This window comes from Stegodyphus dumicola, chromosome 4 (assembly GCF_044657685.1).
Source record: "Stegodyphus dumicola isolate Sdum_Otavi_A_Nest chromosome 4, ASM4465768v1".
Taxonomy (NCBI): domain Eukaryota; kingdom Metazoa; phylum Arthropoda; class Arachnida; order Araneae; family Eresidae; genus Stegodyphus; species Stegodyphus dumicola.
Window position 1 is genome coordinate 9,661,391 of NC_140771.1, and position 26,301 is coordinate 9,687,691.

The 26,301-nt window shown below is 32.1% G+C and overlaps 2 protein-coding genes across 2 annotated transcripts in view; one reads left to right on the top strand and one right to left on the bottom strand.

Annotated features, from left to right (window-relative positions):
• Positions 1-10,957, top strand: part of RpL23A (ribosomal protein L23A) — a 37,382-nt gene extending 26,425 nt beyond the window's left edge. The window contains exons 3-5 of the mRNA XM_035358008.2: positions 3,452-3,628; positions 6,086-6,155; positions 9,131-10,957. Of these exons, the coding sequence (XP_035213899.1) occupies positions 3,452-3,628; positions 6,086-6,155; positions 9,131-9,145 (262 nt within the window). The 3' untranslated portion in view covers positions 9,146-10,957. The remainder of the gene's footprint in view (positions 1-3,451; positions 3,629-6,085; positions 6,156-9,130) is intronic.
• A 2,907-nt stretch (positions 10,958-13,864) lies between these two features.
• The window catches only part of LOC118187796 (fatty acid synthase-like), a 109,939-nt gene continuing 97,502 nt past the window's right edge, over positions 13,865-26,301 (bottom strand). Inside the window, 4 exon segments of the mRNA XM_085814528.1 lie at positions 13,865-14,025; positions 20,310-20,564; positions 22,967-23,206; positions 25,519-25,967. Of these exon segments, the coding sequence (XP_085670654.1) occupies positions 13,918-14,025; positions 20,310-20,564; positions 22,967-23,206; positions 25,519-25,967 (1,052 nt within the window). The 3' untranslated portion in view covers positions 13,865-13,917.

Sequence of the window (26,301 nt, forward strand, 5' to 3'; positions counted from 1 at the left end):
GCCCCACAGGAAAAAGTCCAAACACAGGAGATCAGGTGATCTTGGTAGCCAAGCTGTAGAACCACCTTGACAAATCCATCACCCTGAATTTCGTGGTTAATATATAATCAGTAGTTCTCTCGGCAATCCATGGTAGTAAATGCCATTGGGTGCAAGAAACAACCTTTTTTATATCATTCATTTATAATTCCATCTAGTGGCTCGCCGTTTGCACTCGTTCCATACATTTTGTGACAAATATTGCTCGTGTAGCTTCCTTCTATCACCCTATAAAGATTTGCCCACTTGTTCAGATTCACCCTGTATATCTATCTCATTCGTAACTATAGATATTTTCCCTGGAGGTTTTATACTTTGGTGTTCATTAAATGTTATTTTCATCTATTGTGGCTTAGTAGTTTACAGGCTGCTGTGTAAATTTTTTTTTTCTAATTGTCCCCAAATGGCCAGTTTCATTATGGATGTTTATTTTATTTGGATGCATAGTTTGTTATTGTACATCCAAATAGTTTCAATAATGTCAGAGTTTGAACATTACTGGTACTGTTAAAATAATGATTTGTAGATCATGTCAAAGTTTTTTGTATCGTACAGTAATTTAAGTTTTGGATTGAAAGAAACTTGTTCATTGTTCTTTGATTAATCAGTCTGCCTTATCTATAGTATTTTCATTCTTATTGAAATGTCAAACATTCTGTACTTAGAAAAGTTTGTTTCTGGATATGCGTGGCTCAGTATTAGTCTTTATAAATATGTCTCATAAGGATTTATATATTCGGTCTACCGTAATGTTCTGCCTGTTTTATAACAACAATTTCCGAACGTAAGCACATATTTATTTGGCGCATGTTAGACTCTCCGTTTTTATCGCTTAATGTATACTTACTGACATAGTACTAACGGGAGTACTAATGTAAGTGTGTACTAACGGGTACTGATAAAGTTCATTTATGCCATTGTATTTTATGTGAATTTCAACAAGGAAGAAAGAAGCATGTAGAAATTTATTGAAAGTGTTTAGTGAAGGTACTGTTTCTGACCGGACATGCAGAAGATGTTTAAAAAAATTCAAACAGGTGATTTCGACCTTTCTGATAAGCCACGTTCTCTGCGCCACCATCTTTGATCGACGACAATGTTGTTATGCACATGTTGGAGCAAGATCCTTTTCTGACAACATCAGAGATCGCAGAATGGCTTAATTCAGTTCAGCAAACCATTTCGGACCATATTCGGAAGATAGAATTGTTGTGGAAAAATTCAAGATGGATGCCACATGAATTAAGTCGGAAGATTTTGGATGATCGAGTTGTCAGATGCACATCTCTGCTTGCTTGGGAAAAAAATCAAACCCTTCTTGAACCGGATGATAACTGGGGATGAAAAATGGATTACCTACGGAAACATTGTAAAGAAAAGGGCATATTGTGAACCCGGAAAACCTAGCCCTTCCACCTCTAAACCAAATTTGACTCTGAATACGAGAATGTTGTGTATGTGGTGGGACATTCGAGGACCAATACATTATGAGCTTTTAAAACCGAACGAAAAGCTTAATTCAGAGAAGTATTGTTAGCAACTGGACAATTTAAGGGCAGCAGTCCAAGAAAAGAGAACGGCGAAGTTCAATAGGAAAGACATCATACTGCATTATGATGATGCCAGGCCACATGCTGCTTTGGAGACTCTTACAAATTGCAGAACTAGGCTGGAAAATTCTGTCGCATCCACCATATTCTCCAGGCTTAGCACCCTCAGACTATCAATTATTTTTGTCCTTACAAATAATTTTTGAAGGGAAAAAAATTAAAAAAATGAAGACAATATCAAACAAGCACTGGCTCACTTTTTCGCAACAAAAGTTACATTTTTCAAAAATGGAACATGCAAATTGTCCACACGCTGGCAAGGAGTCATTAATAATAATGACAATTATATTATTTTATAAAGTTTATTGATGGTAAGAAAAAATTGCATATGGTTTTATTCCAAAAACTGGTAGACCGAATATATATACATGGGCTTTTTATACCATTGGGCATTACACAGAAAGGGAGAGATGGTCCATGGAGGACTTTTTAAGGGAATCTGTCTCATCTAAAATGAACCAAAAATGCCCATGCAGCCAGTCTATTCATTTCGACTCTGGAATGAGCTACCAGTATTGAGCAGCTTTTACTGCCACTTGGTAGGCCATCCGAGAAGGATAAGCTTCTAAACTTCCTTCATTTCCTGAACAATTATATGCTTCCATTTCATATATTTTGAATGATGATAATTTGATTCCTGGACAACATTCACAAATAGGTAGTTGTCTATAAATAAATTTGGTGCTTTAATTACAGGTCAGAGATGAATGTGGGTGTTTTTTCAAAAAATGCCGGAAAGTTCTGAGATTGCCATATCATCCTAAGATAGAAACTATCTATATTTATACTTATTGACTTATTTTGGTGTCACTGAGAATAGTTTCATCATCACCCTTTTGGCAGTCATTGTCATTTTGAACTGTTCACTATCACATCAGTAATCCAGTAAATTATGGCATGTGTTTCACGGATACTTTCAGTGTCTTTGTTTCTCATTTTACTTAACAGTGAAAATAACTGAAGCTTTAAACTTCTGACACTCTAATTTTTTAAATACAATCTTAAAGCTTTTCAATGTTCGGAAGTTACTAAAATAATTTATAATAAAGTATCATTTTATTAAAATTGTGCAGCTAAACAAAGAAATTTATGAATTCATTAAAATAGAAGACAGCTGTAAAATAATTTAATAAATTCATGCACTTGTTAATTTTTTACATCAGCCCTAAACTTGTAATGATATTTATACCTGTCCAGTGCAATATAAGAAATAATTTAGTAAAATTGGCTGAATAAAATATAACCTGTATTTTGTATGTTATGTGCTCAACTGTTAATCTAGAAATGGGAAAGGAAGCCACATTTTAGCGACAGTTCCATTTTACATATCCTGCCAACATGTTGAGCCAGTGCAAATGTGAGTGCTTTGCTGTTATAAATAGCTTAATTATAGAAAGAATTTGTGATTATTATAATTTTGTTTATTGAAAAATATAAAATTGATGGTGATCTTAAATCAGAAATGATCTTAACTCTTTTTTTATGTCATGCTGTTTAATAAAAGGAAAGAACTAATGAAACATGAATTTATAGTGTTAATTGAGATTTATAATAAGCTATAATTATTGAGATTGGTTTTTGGTTTTAGAATAACATTCATATTTTGGCCCAAAAGGGCTTTCTGTATTGAATAAACTGTGAATGGTGAATCTTCGTTAAAAGTTATTTAATTTACTATACGGAAAAATAAGTAGCTGAAAGAACAAAATATCTTGCATGCAGCATAATATCAAGAGTCCTTAAGTATGTCTCTGAAGTTTTTATTTTAATATCCAAACAATTTTGTTTTTTTATTTATGTAGATTTGACCAGTGGTCCATTATAAAACATCCTCTGACAACTGAATCTGCTATGAAAAAGATTGAAGACAATAATACCTTAGTATTTATTGTGCACAAAAGGGCAAACAAACCGCAAGTCCGGAGTGCTGTTAAGAAGTTATATAATATTGATGTTCAGAAAGTTAATACCTTGATAAGGTAAGAAAATATTTTCATTTTTTAAGCTAATAAGTATTGTAATGTATGTTCTAATAGCTTTTATGATAATCTATTAGCTTTTGCATATTATTTATCATTAGCTTTCATTTTAAACATTTTAAAGGTCAGTATTCTAAATCTTGTATTTTTTTATGTACTGACTCTTACCTCTGTTAATTTTCGTAGTACAAAATGTGTAGTAATGAAATGGCTGCTGAAAACTTAGACTGATAATCCAGGCTATGTAAAAAAGATATTGAAGCAGTTTATGAGTTTACAATGAAAGAAAATGTTACGTTTTTTAAGGAATTTGTTATATAATTGCAAGTAATTTGTGCTGCATTTGTAAACAATTTGGTATTTAACAGGAAAGTTTTATTCATATTCACTCTTTCTAACATCTTTTTTGTGTGTATTTTATGGGAATTGCACAGTGATAAAAATGACTCCAAAGTAACAACTAATTTAACTAATTAATACAGTTGGAACATAACACATTGTAGAACAGAATTTTTTAATTGTAATATTATTTAAGACTTTATGTAACCAACTTTATTAAAAGTTTGGTTGGACCATATTTTCTTGTTAACTCTCCAAGTAAACAAGCATGTGGTTTAACCCTTTGATTGCAAATGAAAAGAAAATTTTAATGACATTTGGTGGGAAAATATGTAGTACCAACTGGGTAACAAAAGAAACATGCACAACTGGTTTGATCCTACGAAAGGGATACGTTGTACCGAATTTCTTAGTATTTAGCAGTAATTTTTCCGTTAGTAGTCAAAGGGTTAAGTCAGGATATTACAGAACTTCAAAATCATTAAATCCAGCATTATTCTAAGAAATAAGGTCTTATTACATATTGTAACTGCACCAGTATTTAATTTCATTTAATTCAGCTTCATAATTATTGTAAATTTTGTTGTAATTATTTTTTCTCACATATTAAGATTTTATTTTAATAAGCCTTGCCGATCTTATTCTCAAAGCTTGCATTGTAATATGGAACTTTGAGGTCGAATAGCTATTACTTATGGATTTCAAATATTGGGGCTTATGTATTATTGCAGTCACCTTAGTTGGAATGTCATCAGATTTTTAGAATGTGACAAACTCCGGAAACCATGCACATAACTTCTTTATTAGGCAACCATGCTAATGACAGCTTTTGAGTCAAGTAACACTGCAATTTTCATATGCACTATTTTTTATTGTATTCCAAGTTCTCATGGTTTTTTGTAAACAAATTATGGTATTCCTCCCTTAAACAAAATTTTAAAGTTCATGCTTATGAATTTTACTACAGTGGGATAAATTGCAGTAACGTTTCTGCAGGAATACAACATTTTGCTGTAAAATGTATGGAAGGAACAATGATCAGATTGTTTGATGATTGGCTGATGCTTAATGATGCGTTAGTGCAGTTCTCTGATGTTTGTCTGCAAAAACAGAACTATGTACTTCAGGAAAAGAACGGCAAAAAATAGAAACGATATAATATTGAATCCATTTGAAGTCAGTATATATTATCTTCGTTAATTCTTCATTCTATTGCATCTATTTGAAACGCCATCTAGTCTATATCTATGCAAAAATTTAGCGTTTTTCTAATGTATTGTTTTATTTTTTGGGTTAGTGCCTCATCGTTTTGAATTTTTGTCACCTTTTTTTTTAATAATTTCTTTTCTGACAATAGTTATTAAGCATTGCATTTGCTGAAGACTAAATTATCATTTTTGGAGCTCTTCATTCCTGTGTCTGTTTTCACAGCATCTTTTGGTAAAAATTGTTTCTTCATCAGATATTCTAATGTAACTTTAAAATCTCTGCATTTTTCTTGAACTTCCTAAAATTCTATCTCGGAATGTGAACAGTGTTTTTGGATTATAATATAATTATACACAGGAAAAAAGTTTACTGCTTACTTTGAAAGTTAAAAGAGTTTACCACGGTCTAACATTTTGGCAAAAACAAACTTTCATCAAATGCTGATTCTGTTAAAAGATATTTGCAAAATGGACATTGCAATTTTTTGAGGATACTTCTAACAATATTATTATAATGAATAATGAAGTTATGTCAAGTCTGCTGTAATGTCAAATGGAGGTATTGCTGAACACACTAAAAAAATTACTCTTGCACCTCATAGTTGCATGTCTCGCACCTCGTAACAGCTGGAAGATTGTGGCATCTAGTTGACTGCACACATGGCTTTATGTGGTCTGTTGCAAGTGTTTTTGTAATGTACCATGTAATTCTAATTTAACAACTGAAATTTTTATTTTGCAATGCTACTGAAACTCATTAAACTGAACTGTGAGGGAACACAAAAACTGATTGTGCTTTTTTACAAGTATTTTTGTACTGTTTGCATTTAAGAAATAGTAACTGAACTTTCAGATATTTATTTAAATAAGATTTATTAAATTAAAGCTTATTGAGTATTCTCTCTTTTAGACCTGATGGACAGAAGAAAGCATACGTTAGATTAGCTCCAGATTATGATGCATTAGATGTAGCTAATAAGGTATGTTTTTGTGCTTTATAGAATTCATTTCATAAAATAAAAATTTTTGTGCAGATATTGATTTGGGAGGGGATAAGAATTGCTAAAAGAAAGTGATTAACATAATTTGCTCTGTGTTCATATAAAATGAAAATATAATGGTGAAATTCTAAAAATAAATTAATTTAGTTTTCTCCCAAATGTATGGAAAACGTGTGTAGAACTTCGTAGCTTCTTGAGGTTGAGAGAATACAGCAGTTGATTTCAAGAGTTAGAAAGTGTTGTGTCTGAATTTCTTTACTTGGCAATCATTAAATAATACCCAATCAAATATGCAGAATTGTGGAGGTTAATTTTTTTTTACTACAAGTACCAGTGAAAGCATGTGCTTTTCTATTACATTATTCAGTGCTTTATTGATTTCAGCTGTTAATATCTATTTCCTAAATTTTATTCTGTTATCTGAATGGTATATATTTGTAATGAATATATGAATTCTTTACCCCAAATCTTCATGTATAAAAAGGCTTATTCATCAGTATGCCAAGTGTGTTCAAACAGTAATTTTATTTTGTGCAGAAATGCACTGAATTTTTTATATAACACATAGTTATTTTATACCTGATCGGTAATTTTTTTTATTCATCAGTATGCCAAGGGTGTTTCCACTGAAAGAGGGAGGGGGGGCTGTAGTGATCTCAGAAAACTTGCATTTCATACAGAAGTTCATGATGATTACTTAGAATCATCCTCAAGATGTATCCTTACAAAATACAGCACATACAAGAATGGAAACCAACCAATTTCCAGAGTTGTCATAAATTTACAGATTGGGCTTTTCAGCAGGTGGAAGACAATATGAATTGACTGTCAAAAATCCTGTGAATTGATCAGGTGCATTTTTTGCTCATTGGAAGTGCAGATGCACATAACTGTCATATTTGAGTAATAGAGATTCTACATGCAATTATGGAATCGCTTTTGCTTTAACCCATTGTTGACAGTGTGGTATGAGTTTATTATATCATTTTTATAGCCCCTTTCTCATTGAGGAAGTCCACAGCAGTATATTTTAAATTGTTTTTATTACAATCGATCAAAGGAGGGATCCTTGCAAGAGAATCAAGTGCTGCATAACATAATATCTCGTGTCTGTCTGTAGAAGTCTTTTCCACCATTTGCTGTGATTTACATTGTCTGGACTTTACACTTCGCAACTTTTGTTTATAAGGCGACCCGAAATCGCATATGTAAGGATTTTAAAAGAAGTTGTTTGCTGTCAAGCAATAAGGATTGCAGCTGAATTTTCTTTACTTTGCTGAGTATTGTATCATGTCTGATAGCCAGTCCGCTGAATGATGACCATCACACTGAACATTCTTAATGCTGCTGCATTGCATATTATGCCGTGTCACTGTATGAAATTTTCTGTTTTGATCGGTAGAGTGGGTAGCGATACTGGCTGCAATGTTGTTGGCCCTGGGTTCGAATATCAAAGAAGGCTTGGATATTTGTAAGTGGATGATGGTTAAGTATTTTAAGGCACTTAAACTATTGATTAACTGAAAGTCCTGTATGTCAATAGGTTTGGCGGTAAGGGAGAAAGAAAGAGAGAGGGACAGTGTAGGTTCTGTTTTGTAGGAATATTCCCATCATAATAGGAGCAGACCTTTATTGGTCATTGTAAATGTCTGATAGATGGCACATCAAATACGTGTGTGATGTCAAATAAACATGAGCTGAGAGTTGTTCATATTATGTTAACTCTTGTCATAGAGGAACTATATCATGATGGAAAAATGAATTCTGATTTCAGGAAACTGAACAAATTTTAAATTTTATATCACTACAATTCTTATATATTTCAAATACTGATTTTTCTGCACAAATACCAAAGCATTGTTTAACAGTTAAATAAATCTGAGATGTTTTAATGATTATGAACCTTAAAACTGGCATTAATATCTTACATACCAGGTATCTGTCCTGTAAAAGCTGAGATATCTGAAATACTGCCTGTCAGTAAGAAATGTAACTACCCTGGGAATAAAACTTATTAAAAATTCACGTCTTATTAAAAAATTATCTTGCTTTGCATTTCTGTGAAAACTGAAATTTGCTACTATTTATGCTTTTTGGATTGGTGAATTTTTACTTTTTGTTACTTTCGGATCACACTATTTTGCTCCATTATTAACTAAGAGGTTTTGAATTCAGAAGTAATACTTGGTGAAAAGACTGTGGGGGGGGGGAAAACAACAGTTTCTTTCACAATAAAATTAACTATAAAAATTCAACAATGAAAATGTACTCTATTTTATTTTATATATTTTGACATATTTTAATTTGGAAATGATAAATCCTATCTCCTTGAGTGTAAATGAACACAGCCTACCATTATATGTTTACCTTGGTAAATTTTAAATCTTAATAGATTACTTAGTGCATTAGCTATATTTTATAATCTGCTTAACCCTTCATAATGTGATTCCCCCTTTTTTTAAAAAAACGAGGGATGCATAAAAATGGGCTAATATGGTTACCAAATGTTTGTCTAGAAAAGTTTAAATATACTTTTAGTTATCAACTTTTTAATTCGAATAAAATTGTGCAATCTTAATTGTGAATATGTGTTATTGGTAATTTAACAACTTTTCCACAGTATAAGAAAAACCATTAAGCTTTTTTTACACTGAATTCTTGTAGATGCATTGTAAGTTACATAGTAATGCAAAACCGTAGGCAGGGAATCATTGTCTTGTGATTGAAATTTTCTAGGGAAGAGGAAAAGTTCTATAAGTTATGTACTTTTTATTGTGGAAGTAAATTAATATTAAAATGAAAGAATTTAGAATTAACACTTAGTTTGCTTATTATTTAGATAAAAAGTTAAATTAAGCAACTCTCATGTAAAATATTTTTGTATAGATTGCATTCTATCGCAATATGCAGTTTTTGCTGTATGTATTTATTATTTTTTTTTTATCTTTTTGCAGATTGGAATCATATAATGCAAATAGAAACAAAAAATGTGGTTTTTCAAATAAAGTAATTTAAAAAAAAAGCTTTTCTATTTATTGTGTATTATACTTTTTGTAGATTTTTTCATTGAGAAAATAAGTATAAAACTGAAACCAGAAAGTCATCTCTCTCTTCATTCGAACTTTTATTGCCAAATATACGTCTTCATGAATTCTATAACTATTTTCAAACAATCATATATAAGTAGTCCTCCTAGAGCGTGGTAGATAACGTTCTTTGAACATACAGTGTTGTGGGAAATCGCATTACAAGAGGCACCAACTTAAAAACTGGGATTCAGTTCTAAAAAGAGTAAAACTGCCTTTTCATAGGGTAACATTTTCATCATTTTTTAATTCGCGTACTTAAAACCATTTCATAAAAAACTTAAATAAAATTCAACATCATATAAAAACTAAAGAGATTATAATTTCATGTGAAAATCAAAATGTTATGCTCATAAATTTTTCCTCATCGTCACTTATTGTAGTTGTTCAAGAACATTTTATTTGCCTTATTTCAAGATCTGAACTTGTTTCATTGACAGGGTCCACTGCACTTCCAGTAGATTTAATGTTTTAAAAAATCTGTCATTAGAGATTGTTTGCTCTTGCTTCCCAAATCTTTATAAATTTCTTGATAGACAGATAAACAGTTTTGAAGATTGAGGGGCAAGTAGAAAGAAAGAAATGGAAAACAATCAACTGTGTATTAGCTTAGCATCTTACTGAAATGTTTTCATTCTGGAAATATCACAGTGAATACAGCTTGAATATTTTAGCATTTTTTATATCAAATACTTAATACATATGAAGATGAGAAATTTTATTATATAAGCAATAAAGTAAATGAAGATCATAATCTAAATTCTAGGTACGAAATGAAAATTATGTTTTATTCTAAATAAATTGTAATTTATTGTATTTGACTATCATTCTTTTAACTGATTTATAACCGATAGTAGTGAAATAGTGGTTTCAGATGGTTGTTTTAATGAGACTTTAAAAAAATTTTCCAAATCATAAACATGCAAATCTAGAATTTTATTACTAGAATCAAACCAAATTTTAAAAATATTTCAAGCGATGTACTATATTCCACCATTAACACTTATTATACATTAGTTTGATTGCTACCTCTGCAGCTAATCACATTTGAGATCTACTTTATGGATGACTGCTGATGCTAGTAGCTCTTACTGAGTTGGCAAACAAACTACCGTGAGGCTTTTAAAGTTATTCTTACAGTACCATAATCCAAATTCTCTTACAGATTTTTCCCATAAAAGCATTTCTTCTAGGCAGATAGTTCCTTATAAATTACAGGTACCTGACTATTTTCATCATCATAATTTTATAAAATTTTCAAGTACCTTTTTAGATTATATGTTAAATGGAAATTTTGTGTTTTAAGTTTGTTTATAAATTCTCTAAGTTTCTGTTGTTTCTCTTTGGTCTCCACCTTCAATTTTTTGGACTTTGTTTTCTTTGTGGTTGTCTGTTCTCCAAAATTTAAAAAAAATGTATTTGATTTCATGTGAAGTTTCTTCTGGTTAAGCCTTTTATGAAACGTATGGTATGCCTTCTGGATAAGCCTTTTATGGAACGTATGGAGAAAATGTGCTGGCAGTTTGTTTGCCAAGATTAGATTCCAGATAACTGTCAGTATTCAGTGATTAAGTGTTTGGTAAAAGAGTTTACTCCTCAGCAGTAATAATGTGTGTAACTACAGTATTGATTATTATAGAAAGTTTTTTATATGTGAAATAAGTATTTATGTAATAAAGTAAAATTTCTAAAATGCATTGGCTTGGCAGTATTCTTTAAGCATATATTCTAGGGGGGTGGAAGGTTTGAAATTAAGGCTATTTTGGTATATGAATAAAGACTTCTATAAATCTGTTTCTGAAATAGAACTTTGAGTGGATGAAATAAATCTTTGTGTTTACATTGAAATATTTCAGATTTAGTTCTAATCTACTAAGAGGAGTTGAAATTTCTGCATTTGAAAAATTTCTGTCATATATACTTTAATAACTGTAAGGCTATTTTACCTTTATCATTAGTGGTAATTACTGGAGTAGCACTTTAAATTTCTGGTAAGGACATTTACACTATTAGTTGTTTAATTTATGAAAGCTGTCACAGCATTCAAATGACTTTCCCTTTCATTTAATATTACTGTGCAATTGTGATAGCAATAAAAAATACATACTTTGAGAACTTGCTCTTATGTGATAAATGTATGAAATTAATGGAAATTTTTGAAATAAAGTAGTCAACACTTTGCTTGTTACAGGAAGAAAGGGATTATGTGTGTAAGATAAGAGTGCAGTAATAATGAGGCATAACAAAAAAATGAATGAGCACATGATAATATATTGGCATATATGAAAGAGTTAATATTTATTCTGTCCCTTTCCCTCTGATCGTAGGAGAATTTGATGGCAATTTTTTATTATGGTATAGTTATTTAAATAGAAAGAAAAGTTCGGAAAGGTTACCATAAGAGAAAATGCATTCTGTAGCTGTGCCGATCTGTTTTCTGAGGTCCAAATATAGGGCAAATAATATAGGGTTAGTTATCGAAGAGGTAACATTTTATCAGTAAATTCCAAAATCAGTCATTTACTATTTTTTAAACCAAAATAGTGTCATAATTTTATCCTTTGTAGTACATGTTCAAAGCAAGTCTTTATTTCAGTATATCATGTAAGAATAATGCAGTCTGAAATTAATTGAATGACTAAGTAAACTAATCAATCATGTCAAGAGAACGTTTTGTGACATTGATGACTAAAATGATGCTACATAATTTTAGCATAAATCGTCATTAATTATAGAAAAAATTTCATTGTATACCTATCTGGTTTTACTTTTAAGATGTTCTGCATTTCTTTCATACGTGGTCTTCATCACTGCAGTTCCAGCATTTTTGAGTCGGTTTCTTATCACTCCTACTCCGCCTTATGGCACTGATCTGCCTATACAAGCAGTCACTCCTGAACTGATTGGGTGGTGTTCTCTCTAAGTTGCTTGCTGGGCTGCCTTGAATTTCACGGTGTGCACTAAAGCGTTTTAAGACTTTTTTTCCCTCCTCTTTGATGATAATAAATAGATCTCTCTATTGCAGTCAGTTAAATACACCGAAATTCATCTATTGTGACATTTTTCTAATTTTATCCAGCTAAATGTTCATCATAAAGAATTCCGTAGTGCGTTCGGCGATATGTCATGGAGAAAGACTATGCAGGTTGTTTTTTGCATTTTTAAGTTTCAAATCAGCATTAATAACTTTTTCTACAGTTGACACTGAGCATTTTAATGATTTTGTAACTGTCCTTTGACTTGGTGGATTTTCTTTTAACGTCTGATCTTACCATTGAAACATTCGAAACATTTCTTATTTACTTTGGATATATGTATTTGGAACAAATTTATCACTTGAAAGCCAAGCTTTGATGTTTTTTCCCTTTCTTGTTAACAATATTACCTATCGTACCTTTAGATATCGAAAAATCATGGCTTTCACAGCGTTTTTAACAACTACAAATAATTTTCTTTGGAAAGAGCACAAACGTAGCCTTCTATCCATTGCTTCTTTAAAAGCACCATTTTGCATGAAAACAAAGCTGTTAATAGCAGATAATAATTTATACTTTCAAAAATATAGTTGCAATTAGCAAATTCCACCCAGATGAAGTGTAACGTACACTATGCCTTTAAATGTTAAGCGGCCCTTATTTTCACAACTGTTGATCCTAGACGTATATTTACATCTAAAAAAAGAATGGTTTAACTGAAGCGAATACTCATGTTTTGGTACTTTTGAAAGTAAACTAATTTTTACGAAATCTATTTTTTTTATCTTAATTTTTGTATGGCCCTGCGATTCCTGAAGTTATGCATAGTAAAAATTCATTCTAAAAAGGCAAAACACAAAATGTTTGACATCTACAACAAAAATTTACTATTATTTAAGAATAATGGTCAATTTTGGAAAAGTATTTAATCAAAGTTTTTGATTTTTGCAGATTTTTTGAGTACCCAAAATAAAATTTTATAGCCTTTCCTGAGAGAAAAAAAAAGTCATTTAGGATAATTCGAGATATGATTGTTTTCGTATCATTCACTAGTGTTTCTTAGTGATTAACTTTTATATATTATTTATTAATTTATAATTTTGTTGCATATGGTATGCCAAAATCATCTTCATATATGTAATTTGTGTTTCAAAATACTAAAAGCACATGAGTTGCATACGGTTTCATTACTTTTGAATCGTAATCTAACAATTGAACAAAGAAATTCTTTTGTTAAAAATATTTTTCAATTTGAATTTATATGCAAAAAGATGTTGAACACTTTTTTTTTGAAAAAACTGATTTATTGAATTTTCCTCAACAGTTGGCGTATAAGTTTTTGACATTTAATCTATTAACACCTCAAACATTTTCCTTAAAGCGTTATTGCATTTTTAGCTACATACATATATATGTATGAAAATGAATGTAAATTACAATCAGATAGGAAAACAAAATAAAGTTTTTATATCTGTTCCTTTACAATTTTTGAGGAGGAATATGTTTTAATTATGACTGTAGTAGAAAGAGTTTTATGTTTAATTTTTATATATATATGATGGATGTAATTATAAGACTAAATGCATGTTGTATCGAGACAAATGAATAAAAAGGAATAAAAGTTAAATTCTCCAAAAATTCTTTTATTCTCAATATCTGTTTTATTTATAAGTATATCATTCATTTAAGTATTGCATCAAAAACATTTACAACTTTTGGAATATTTTCTTCATTTGATAAATCATCACAGCCATACGTTCTGTAAATGAAAATCTTGCCACTGCATACCTAAAATAAGAATTTGACAGTTTAGTTCATATGACTTATAAACTGCAATTAACTCATTTATAGTAAAGTCGATAATAGTGAATTAATGTCATTTAATAAATAATTTAATGTCCTGTGACTTTTTCCTCAGAAAAATATTAAATTATTTCCTATTATGAGTTAATTTCTAAATCATCGACTAAAAGAGCGACATTTAAAATTTTTATTCTCAATTCAGGTAGTAGGAAGTAGTTGCATGTCGTTTTCAGATTCTAAATAGTAGATAGATCCTTCCTTTTTTGCTGATTGTCTTTTACCAAAGGAAAAAATATTATCTAGGCTTTCCATTTTCTCAAAGAAAAGTACATCTGTATATTGTTTGAGACAACAGACTTGGTGCCAGTGTATAACTGTCCATTTTTCTTCAAACACGTTCACTTTGAATGGCACTTTCTGAAATTAAGTAACTATAAACTAGTTCAGAAGTCAAACAACAAAAATCAACGTTATATTTTCAAAATTTTCACAGATAACGCTGATTTTTGTTGTTTGACTTTTGTTGAATTGGTATTTATTCGGTGTGCTATTGTCTTAATTAACTATAAACTGTTTGTTTAAATATATTAAAAAAAACAGTATATGAATTGTACTGGATTATTTCATTTAGGCAAAGCACATGAGAGGAGCTAGGATATAATATCTTTAAAAGAATAATGCAATAATTTTGTGTCTCTGGTAGGTGCGATTTTTTTTTTTTTTTTCTTTATTTTCTTTTTTAGGGGATATGAAAGTTCTCATTAATGTGCTTTCTTCCCTCCTTTTTTTTTAAAAAATTAAAATTACTTCAGTAAACATCAAATTATTTTTAATTTTGAAAGCAGGTTTATAAAATCTGTCTTTTGATAAAACTTCTGTCAAATGAATAGTAGGAAGCAAAAAAGGTTAGTTCTTGAAAAATGATAAGCAACTGCTTGAAAGGTCAAACATTGAGAGACAAACATGAGAAGGAAATACACTGCTCAACAATAAAATTACTCTACTCTGACGGTGCAAGAAGAAACAAGAAAACATTTTCACTTACAGCGCGTCAGAATTGTATTTGCTAGAAAGCTGTGCAGCGTAATGTTGATACAATGTACTTACGAGATGCAGAGTTACAGACTTTGTAGAAATTCGGTTATCAATAGACTGCTTTAACCTAATGTCGCATGCCCTTTTTCGCTTTGGCAGAACCCTGATAGAACCCAGTTGGATAGTAGAAGGAATCAAGTGCCTCTTTTTAAAAGGTTCGATTCTTTGTTTGATTTACGATTCTGTTTCATTAAATTTAAACTGATGACCGTAAATATTATTAAATATCTTATTTTTAAAACTATTTTTTCACAGTGGTGCATTGGCTGGGAAAGGGCGAGTACTTTGGATTTAAAATTTGATATGTTCAATAACTTTCAAAAATGGAACCTGAGCGACTGACTCTGGAACCGATACTGTCGTTTGTCATACTGGATTAAATAAAATTTCCTTGGATCCTCTTTGCTCTGGACAGGAGAAGTTTTTTTTTTTTTGGTTCAAGATGGATACTGATAAATTAGAAAAGAAGGGATCCAGCCAAAAGGGAGTAATAGAATTAAAAATATTGCTACATGTATATGGGTTTATAATGGATTGAATGCATATAGAACTGATGATAGCCTGATAAAATTTATTTTCCCAAAAGAAACACTTTACGGTTCTGGAACTTTCCACAAAAGTACTCGTACAGCTTTTTTCAGTATGATAACGTTAAAATGCAATGCAAAACATATTTAAAAATTAGAAGATTGCGTGGATATTTTTCAGTACTCTGAACTCAACTCTAAATGTAAACTGATGCTCTCGCAAGTCTTAAAAAGTTTTTCCCCAGCCACCGAGAAATTTCCAGTACTTTCAATTTCTCGAAATTGCTGGAAGACATACAGGATACACGTACAATTACATACAAATCTGACCACTTGCAGTTAGTTATACAGGGATCGGACCAAAATGTCTCCAAATGTTCGCGAAGTTTGGTGACGTTCAGCGATTTCCGCCGAAACTATAGCCGTGTTGACGCTGTCTCGCCAATTAGATGAGAAAGCTATTCACCTCAATGTTAAACGGACCTGTAATCTTATTTTCCAGCTGAGTTTCACATTCTTGAAACATTTAATGTTACATTATACAAGAAATAAGATTTTCGCCTTTTCAGGCAGAACCTTATGTAGTCAAGGGCATAGGTACTGTCACCAGATGGGCAACAATGATGTAGGATAGAATGCTTTATTGAATCTAACTTTAGCTGTGAATCTCATGTATTATGAAAGGTGATTTTTAGTTATTGCCACAGACGGAGTTGTATACGGTATAAAGTTCGAAATCCCGACGTCCATTATCAGGAGTATGGCATTGGAAAGTCCACTGTATATGACAAGAGAAAAAAGGAACTTTCTGAATTTTTTGTAAAAGCATCTTAAACAACTTTTATTAAAAGAAATGTTTAATAAAGTAAACAAATAAACATTAAGCTTTCTTTTGTAAATACTGATACCCTTTAGATCATAATTGTTCTTTATTTCATAAATTATGATTTCATATTTTCAATTGTATAATTTCTGAATGCAGTCTAACCAGATTTAAATTGATGATCTATTATTCAGAAAAATCCCAAATCTGGAATTGCCGAAGTCCCAACCAGTCCGGATTTCAGACTTTGTACTGTATTAAAAAACTCGGATATTAATGCAAATCCACCTTGATAGAATCATAGGCTTCTAGGCTTTAGAATTTTCTGTAGTGTTTATTTTCACCAGTTCTTTCAAGAATAAGAATACTGAGCTCTTAGAAATACGTGATAAATCTCTTAAAGTGAATGTATGTCAATGTGTTTTCTATTTAGACCAAAGTATTGTCGATGAGTTAAGAAGTGATGAAAGTACTTAATAATATATTAAGCATTATGATTTTTTTCTCAGTCTATAAAATTAAAAATATAAGTAGTAAGAACAAATTATGCTACTTTTTACACCAGTTTTGCCTGCGGTCGAGCGGTTAGATCTCCGAACACTAGAAATTCGACTGAAGTTCAAATCTTGATGAACGAGTTGCTCCATGGAAGTTTTCGTGTTTACCACGCCTCTCGTAATTAATATACAGTCAAAAGTCGTTAATTCGGAAACCCATAATCTGGAATGATCTATAATCCGGCCCTCAAAGCTTTATGCGCATGCGTCGCGTTCACGCATGCGCATAGGCGTTTACGAGTGCGCGTAAGACCTTTACGGCTGCAAATATGTGTGTGCGCATGCGCGTTTAATGTGTAACGGACGGTATAAGCTAAGCTAAAATTATCTAATTCAGTTAATGTTGCAGATTGCGTTGTTCCTTAATCTTCAAATTGGATCTGGCTTATTATTTTTTGCAGACTGTTTGAGCAATTTTATAAAAGTAAGCTTGAACTTTCGATTATGTCAAATAGAATTTCCGATATATATTTACTAATATGTAAAACATCTACAAAGCGAAAGTATGTGCAATGAATTGGAAGTTGATCTGTCAGCACTATCCTTATCTTCAGGACAGATGTTTTTATTTTATTTAGCTTATAATTCCTTACTAAATGTAGATTTCGATGTACTCATGCACTCCGTCTTTGATATGATTTAAATCAAGTTCCTCGTCTTTGATATGATTTAAATTAAGGTCCTCGTCATTATAATTCGCTTCCGATAGTGAAGAAAGTGACCCAGTAGTTATTGAAAACGAAAATATTTTGATTGACAAATTAGTCGGTATTCACAACACAGCAATTATAAGACTTCAACAGCGGAACTTTGTAACTAAACAAGACATTATGTCTATTTAATAGAATTAAAGAGAAAGTATTATCACATGAAACGAAGCAACTTAAACAACTTACATTGAAAGAAATGTTTAATAAAGTAAACAAATAAATATTAAGCTTTTTCTTTTTGTAAATTTTGATATCCTTTAGATCATAATTGTTCTTTATTTCATAAATTATGGTTTCATATTTTTAATTTTGTAATTTCTGCATGCCATCGTACCACCAGATTTAAACTGATGATCTATAATCCGGAATCGCCGAAGTCCCGACGAGTCCGGATTAACGACTTTTGACTGTACATCTAATAGTTGCCGTGTGCTGACAGCACGCTTTGGATTTGTCATCCTTAGAATTCGGTCGCTAGAATGTAACTGACCTATAACTGCTTTAATACTTATTTTAAACTTAACTGTGTTATCGGATTATTATTAAAGGTAATGTATAGATATTTAAATATTATTTGTTTACAACTTGATTTGTATAAACTGGGAGTAGTTGAATTTATTAAATTTTCAAAATGAGACATCTCATTCAGCTTTGGCAACATTTGATTAACAGCCAGTAAACACTAATTTTTTAATAAATTGTATTTAATTGCTAATTAAAAAGTTTCTAATTTTCAAAAAAATTAATAAATTATACTGTTTGCTAACAAAAAAGTTTCTACTTTTCAATGCGGTTTCAATAATTATAAATAAAAGCATTAATTTTATGTGTTTCATATTTTTTAATTACTTTTTTAAAAATTTGGCAAGTAAAATATTATTCTGAAGTTTAATATAAGGGTTGCTCAAATGAAAAGTGGACACGTGCGATAATGTCAGAATGAATGCATCGATAGCAGCGCCACTGCTCAAGGGTGATAGGATTTATGCATCTCAGATGGCGTTTAACCGTGAAACCTGTTTGTAGGAGATTAAATTGTGCGAAAGGAAAGTCATGCTATCCATCAATACGTCCAGATCAGAACAACGCGGGGTAGTACGGTTTCTGGTTGCGGAAGGTGAGCGTAATGTGGACATCTATCGAAGAATGGTAACAGTGTATGACGACCACCTTTTAGGTCGTACGGCTGTAAACAAATGGTGTAAAAGTTTCTGTGAAGGGCGGCAAACAACATCGGATCTGCCGAGACCGGGCGAAGCAAACAAAGTGATCACCAATGACTCCATTACCTCTGTTAATGAAATGATCCAAGCTACTCGAAGTGTTACGACCCATGAAATCAGTCACGAACTCAACTTGAGTAAAGGAATGGTTAACACCATTATCCACAAACATCTGGGGTACAGCAAAGTGTGTGCTGCATGGGTACTAAAACACCTGACCCTTGATCATCAGAAACGACAAATGGGCTTCTGTCTCCAGCACTTGATCTGTTATGAGGAGAATCATCCATTTCTGAATCATATCGTTGCGGGCAGCGAGACCTGGTGCCATCACTATATACCCGAATCCAAGAAAACGAGTATGCAATGGAAACACAGCTCATCTCCTCCGTAACAGAAATCGAAAGCAATGATAACTGCACGGAAAGTGATGCTTTCATTTTCCACTTTTAATTGAGTTCCTGCCCCAAAGGAGCACTGTAAATTCCGCACAATATTGCAATACTCTGATGAAACTGCGACAAGCAATACAAAAACAAACGGCCTGGCCTTCTCACACAAGGAGTGATCCTTTTGCATGACAATGTCCGCCCACACATCTCCCAGGAAACCCTGAGGACCTTAAACACATTTCGTTGGGAGGTTTTGGAGCACCCGACCTACAGTCCGGACATGTCACCCTATGACTTTCACATCTTTGGACCACTTAAGAGAGCCTTACAGGGGAAAAGTTTCCATTCGGACGATAGAGTGAAGGAAGCCGTGCAGGACTTCCTCAGGAATCAGCCCCAATCTTTCTACAGCAAAGGCATCAAGCTGCTGCTGCAATGCTCGGATCTGTGTTTCAATGCCCATGGTGATTTCTTTTGATTTACAATAAAGGTATTATTTTTCTTCACCTTGTCCACTTTTCATTTGGGCAATCCTTATATTTACCTTATCTGAAAGGTCAGTGTGCCGAACGGATAAGACCTTTGAACATTTATTGTTTCAGGTAGATTCCAAACGAGCTGGTTACCTGGGCATTTTAGTGATTCTCATCAGGTATAATATGAATGTGAACCCATTTCTCTTAGAAAGTGCTTTATGAAGGGTTCTTCCCTTTTAGGCAGATAGTATCATGTACTTTATTTAATCGATTAAGCAACAGCAAATTCAACCAGTTATTATTTCTTAATTATGACTCTTAAAAGAAAGCTTCAATTCTTTAAATTTGATTAGAAATGAAATATTCACAAAAATTTATTGCATATTTAGAGTAAATAATTCAAATAAGACAACAAAATTTAATGTCATAATTCAGTATTTAAAAAAAAAAAAAAAAAGATAAATACCTCGGAAAAGAGAGCTTTTACTTCTTTAATATCGTTGGACAGTATGCGATTAGAATCTTCAATTAAATGCAGATCTTGCTTCAGTTTCTGCTGAGGAACATAAGATTGGTTGAGTTTTGTTTTTGCTACATGAGCTTCAATCACATCTGCCAAATCACTTGCTTTTACGGGATGAGTAGAAATTGTTGTTAGATGATTAGAAACGATTTTGACGCACTGATCAAAATGTTCTGCATTTTCTAAATCTTCTCTAAGCTGGAAAAAAAAGGGGGAAAGTAAATGAAAAAATATGCTATTTCAAAATTTCAGTTTACATCTTCAAATAATTTATTAAAATTTTAAAAAACTAAAGAAATATTTTAAAATTAAAAAAATATAAATGTCATAAAATTGAGAAGGAAAAACTATCTCATTTTGCTGTGCAGATGTAATTTTAACTCCTGAAGTAATTTCAAGATATTCAGTTAAGATAGGTAGTATATCGAGATTTAGCTTTCAAGGAATTAAACACATAGAACAAAATCCTATATTTAAAATGAAAAATACAAAGTGCTAAGACAAATGGTAGAAAAAATTGTATGATTTTATGTTATAAATTAATGCCAAGTGGAGACCTGTGCTCGTATTGAATAAAGGAAAGTCTTAATTACGATGATGTAAATATTAAGTAAGATGTAAATGTGCATTTATGTCATCCGATCTCGTCTATGAAGTTTGCAGAAAATATTTTTTCATGTAACAGTATTTTGTGATGACACAAAATCCAGAAACTGGAAATAAAAAGTGCCTGAAAAGATAAAAAGTTAACGTAATTTTGCGTTATCCGAAATGGTAACTTTTATTAGGTGTATTTGATGAACAACAGTGTACTCTTGGCTTACTTACTACAGTTCAGTAGGGAGAAGGGGCTCCATGACTTGGCTTATTAACCTTACACGGTAAAATGCTCCAGCCCTTAGAGGTGATCGAAGGAGGCATAAACCCCCGGTCAACCCAGGGGGAATTATATGATATGTACACACTTTGAGAAAAGTTTCGCAAGTCAAAGGTGGACGGCAAGCATCCACCAAAAAATAAAGAATAAATCGCATTGTAGTCTGTCCCCAAGTGTTCACAAAGAGGAGCCAAATTTCCAAGGATAATCTTTGATATCAAACCATATAACGTCTCCACAACCAAGAGGCAAACAGAATAGTACCAGTACAGTCACAGCCGAGCCTGAAATTACCACCGAATAAATGATGGATCTACTTGTGAAGATTTACCCTGTAAGTCGAGTCTGTTTAGGTACAAGTTCTAGCCAGAACACCAGGGGTTTTCCCACGTTTGAGCCCTGGGGATCTTATTTACTATAGAAAATTGTTTCATAGTTCGCAACAGATTATATTTCCATGGTCTTTCTGAAGAAATCTTTTTATATATTTGCATAATTTCTTGCTGTCTTATTTAATGTAATTTTCCAATAAAGAAATCATCTGCTTTATTTAAAAGTTTTGTGTACCTGATTGTGGTATTCTAAATTTGTATCAAATTTTCACATTTTTTTTTTTAATATTTAGAACTAAGTCTGAATAAATAAATATTTTGAGTTTTTGCATTCAGCATTGAATTATGCACACTATTTCAAAACAATCTAGTTTCACTATTGCTGGTATGTTATTCAGTCCATTAGGTGGAGCAGGGGACGGGAAAAATGTGCAGTGCCTCTCTGGGATTTTAACTCAGAACCGTCTGATGGTAGCCGGATGTGCTTTCCATTTGCATCATAAAGGCAACAAATTGTAAGCAAGAAGAAAATATCTTGCATTGTTTTACAAGTAAAAACTTACTGTTGACGTGTCAGATATGAGATTTTATGTTAAATCTTTATACTATGGATATTTACTCTCAGATATAATTATGCCATAAGGTATGTTCCCTCCTTTTCACGGCCTACGCGGTATAATTGGAAGCACGTTCGACGCTTCAAGAGGTGTAGGAGTCGGGTTCTGGAGAGGGCATTGCATATTTTACACCTCTTCTGCTTAAAAAAAAAAAAAAAGCTCTACAGGTGGCGCTCGAGTTAAAAGGTGGTGGACGATAATTCGTCACCACCAGAATTTGGCAATTGTGTCCCCCTAATCCTCAGTTGCCCTTTAAAAGGGGAAGTATATATAAGGTATTTTCTCCCTCCTTTCCGCTTGCCTTCGTGGTGTAATGGGAAACATGCTCAAAGCGTATTCAAGAACTCCAGTGTTCGAGTCCCGGCGAGGGGATTGCACTTTTTTCAACTCTCCTGCTTAAAAAAAAAAAAAAAAAAAAAAAAGACTCTACAATATAATGAGACAATGAAGCTTGCAGAAACTAAAGAGCCTGAAATTTACCTCTTTCTCAATAGTTCATTCACAATCTTGATTTACAATGTAACTTGTTGAATTGCTTACAATTTCAATCTCTGCATTGAGATGTCTCTAGAAAAATCAGGATTTTGTTTACAATTTTAATAGGATTGCTATGTGTATATTTAAATGGATTCAGCATTTATTTAATCTGTTTCGTGTCTACATAAATGGTGGTTAGATTTATGATCGTTAATAATTTTCGCTATGAATATGAGTGATAAAATATCATAATTTTCATATTTTAATACAGAATAATTTTAATAAAATGTAACTTACTTTAAGGATTCCAGCAGGAGAAATTTGCTCTACAAATTTACATAAAATGTCAACTTCTGAAATTCCTTTTTGGTTTTCGTTGCTAAGATTATTTCGGAGATCTGATGAACCATCCAGGAGAGTCAGATTCTTTACGTCTACACCTGCGTTTTCACTCTGAAGCGCCATTTCAAATGCTATGCTTCCACCTGTTGAAAATCCCACCAGGTGAAGAGGCTCATTTTTTAGTTCTTTGATTTTCTGAAAATAAATATCAAGTTTTGTAGCTATATCTGTAGTTATTTGTGTTCTAAATTCGACAACCTTGAAACTGTATTACCACATAATAAACTTCGCTTTAAATTTAAAAATTCGTTATTTGTATAATCACAGTTGTTAAGAAGAAATGAAACTTGAATTTTCACACGATTAAAAGCAAAATTAAGATGTCCTGATAACATAGTTGTTTGATATCATTAGATTTTCATAAATTACAGATGTAACCAACTGCAGTAGCTGCTATGGAATTTGAGGTTCCAGAGCTTGAGGGCCCATTGAAGAATCGGGTTGGCTGCATGGCTAGTTTTCATGTTTGTAACATCAGTACGAGACCAGTTTTCCTTAGAAAATGCTCCATAAGGGTATCTTTCCCTTTATCCTTCACAGTCTTTTTTTACCATATTCAAGTAACCTAAGCTATTTTTTTATTCATTAACCTGCACGGTATTTTTAGTTTATTTTTACTACTAAATTAAATAAAAATAGTTTAAATAATCATTGGAAGATCCTAATATTAAATTACGGACTACAGGAGTTCTAAGGATCATAATTCAAGAAATGTAGCACTACTGTTTGCTTTCCCTTAGGTAAAATAAAACTTAATATATTACTCATAATGAATTATTTTGACAAGATAACAGAATGTATAATTAAATGAATGTATTTTGAGTGCCCTCTTGCTACACTTACGAACATTCATGTCTTTTCCGAGATTCGAACCCGGGCCCATTGATATGGCAGTCAGCGTTACTAATCACTATACCTTCACTAATCGCTATCACATATATGGATAATAACAATTGTTTTTTTATAGGAAAACCTAGAAATTTTGAAAGAAGGTTACATGTTCCTAATCTTAAAATTAAGGAAACTTAAACTGATATAGATTATGAAGAAATTTTGATTGATTTCATGGGAATCAAATATAGGCCCCTCTTCAGGAACTACCTAGAAAGACCTATGTTTGGTCGACTTAGGCTCTTGAATGTTATATTGAAAAAGTATAATAAAAGAACATTTTTGATTTCTGTTTGCTAGCAAATTTAACACTAGATTTACAGTGGACTCTTGCGGAACGCGGGGGTTACATCAGACTCTGCGTGGAACTAGACATCCTTGGGGCATGATTACAGACATCGATGCTAATATAATTGTTATAAGAACTGAAGCAGCTTGACAAATAGAGAGTAACCTTCTTCATTCTATATGCGACTGTACCTTTGATTCATTCGAATATGAAAGCAGAGAAGTTGTCAATGCATGGAAAAATGAATGATCAATCAAATTCACATCCTGTGTATAGGAGCACATAGTCTACATGGCTGATATTCAAGATCCACTCATCCTTGGACTTGATTTTTTAAAAAAAATATGGATTTTGTTTTAAATGTCAAAAGTTATATACTGAACACGTCTAATATCATGTCTGGAGATCCATTTATTATCATCAAAGGGAAGTAAAAAATCTTAGAACATGATTGAAAGAATCTAAAGAATGTTTTTCAAAGGGATTTATAACTGTTGCTGGTGTTTGATATAATGACAAATAAAAAAGACAGTGCAGAAGGCTGTTTAAGTCAACTCCACATATTATGAGAAGCATATTTTATATCAGACTTTCCAATACGAAATACCTTCTCTTTACGCGCAGTGCCATCAGTGAGTAAAACTACATTAAGACAAAGCAAGACTGTTGCCATTGGGTGCACAGTCAAAATCCACTGTTCATTTCCTGAAAAAATGGAATAAGAAGCATGTATCAAGGCCATATCCTACACTCAATATCTCTACTAACAAAGGAAGACTGTTGCCATTGGACGCACTGTCAAAATCCACTGTTCATTTCCTGGAAAAATGGAATAAGAAACATGTATCAAGGCCATATCCTACACTCAATATCTCTACTAAATCTCCTGATGCATCATCCAGGGATTTTTTGGACTTTTAAAAAGCGCATTGTCCAGACGTTGACCTACAACCCTCCTTGGACTTTGGAAAGCTGTTCAAGAGGGATGGGATAAAATACCTCTTTTGCTACTAAAAAAAGCTTTATTGTTTTGCAGATTACGGTGTAGAAATATAGAGAAGAGTAAGGGTTATCAAATGAGACATTTAAAACACAAAAATTTTAGGTAAAATATTTCTGTAAATACAATGAAAAATCCTCTAAAAAGTGTGTGAACAGCCTTAGTAGAGATTGCGAAATAAAATATCCGCTTACTAGAATTTTTCTAAGCGGTTTCGATTGTGTAATACAGAAGTTTCATTGCAACGTAGATATGAAAGTAACTTACATTTAAATACCACGTGCAAAGAGCTTCCATGTCCGCAGATGGAATGTCCTTCGTCCAAACCAGGGCAAATGCGGGATTATTAATGCTCTTTCCTAATGCATGCATTTGCTCCAAATCTCCGTTTCCTACTGTGACTATAAAAACTGGCTTTCCTGTAGCTGCATGGTTGAGAGGAATAACAGGTTCGGTATGGACAGTGAGTGCTGGAAGGTTTACTTGAGCAGTGGTCACTAGAGTTGTCGATTTATTGCCAGAACTTTCCTTCGCCTTTTCTGCATTTTCCAGGAGAAGTTTGACATCATCAAATTTCATCTCTCGAATTTCTTGCATTGTTAGTGTGACATCACAAGCGGATTCTAGCAAGTTTTTTATTTCAATTCCGATCAAAGAATCAATACCCATCTCACCAAAGCTTCGGAAGTTGTTTAATTCTGATAAGTCCTTCATTCCTAAAAAATCAAAATGGTAATTTAAATAATGCCACTTTTCTAGATTTGCTTAAATAAAGGTAAGTTCCATTTTTTTTATTTAACTTCAGCAATTATAAAATTGACAATAGTGATAAAACAAGTATATGCTATTCAAATGCTTTAAAGATAAATAAGTTTAAATACTACTTAAATAACTCATACTAAGCATCAATTAAAAAAAAATTAGCAAATGCGGCATAACTAATTTTTTTTCATGACGCAAAAAATAAGCAGATAATACTGATGTTGAATTATAAAAATTTTGTATGCAATTTATGTTAACGATTTTTTTTTTTCCTAATTTTTTTTTTTT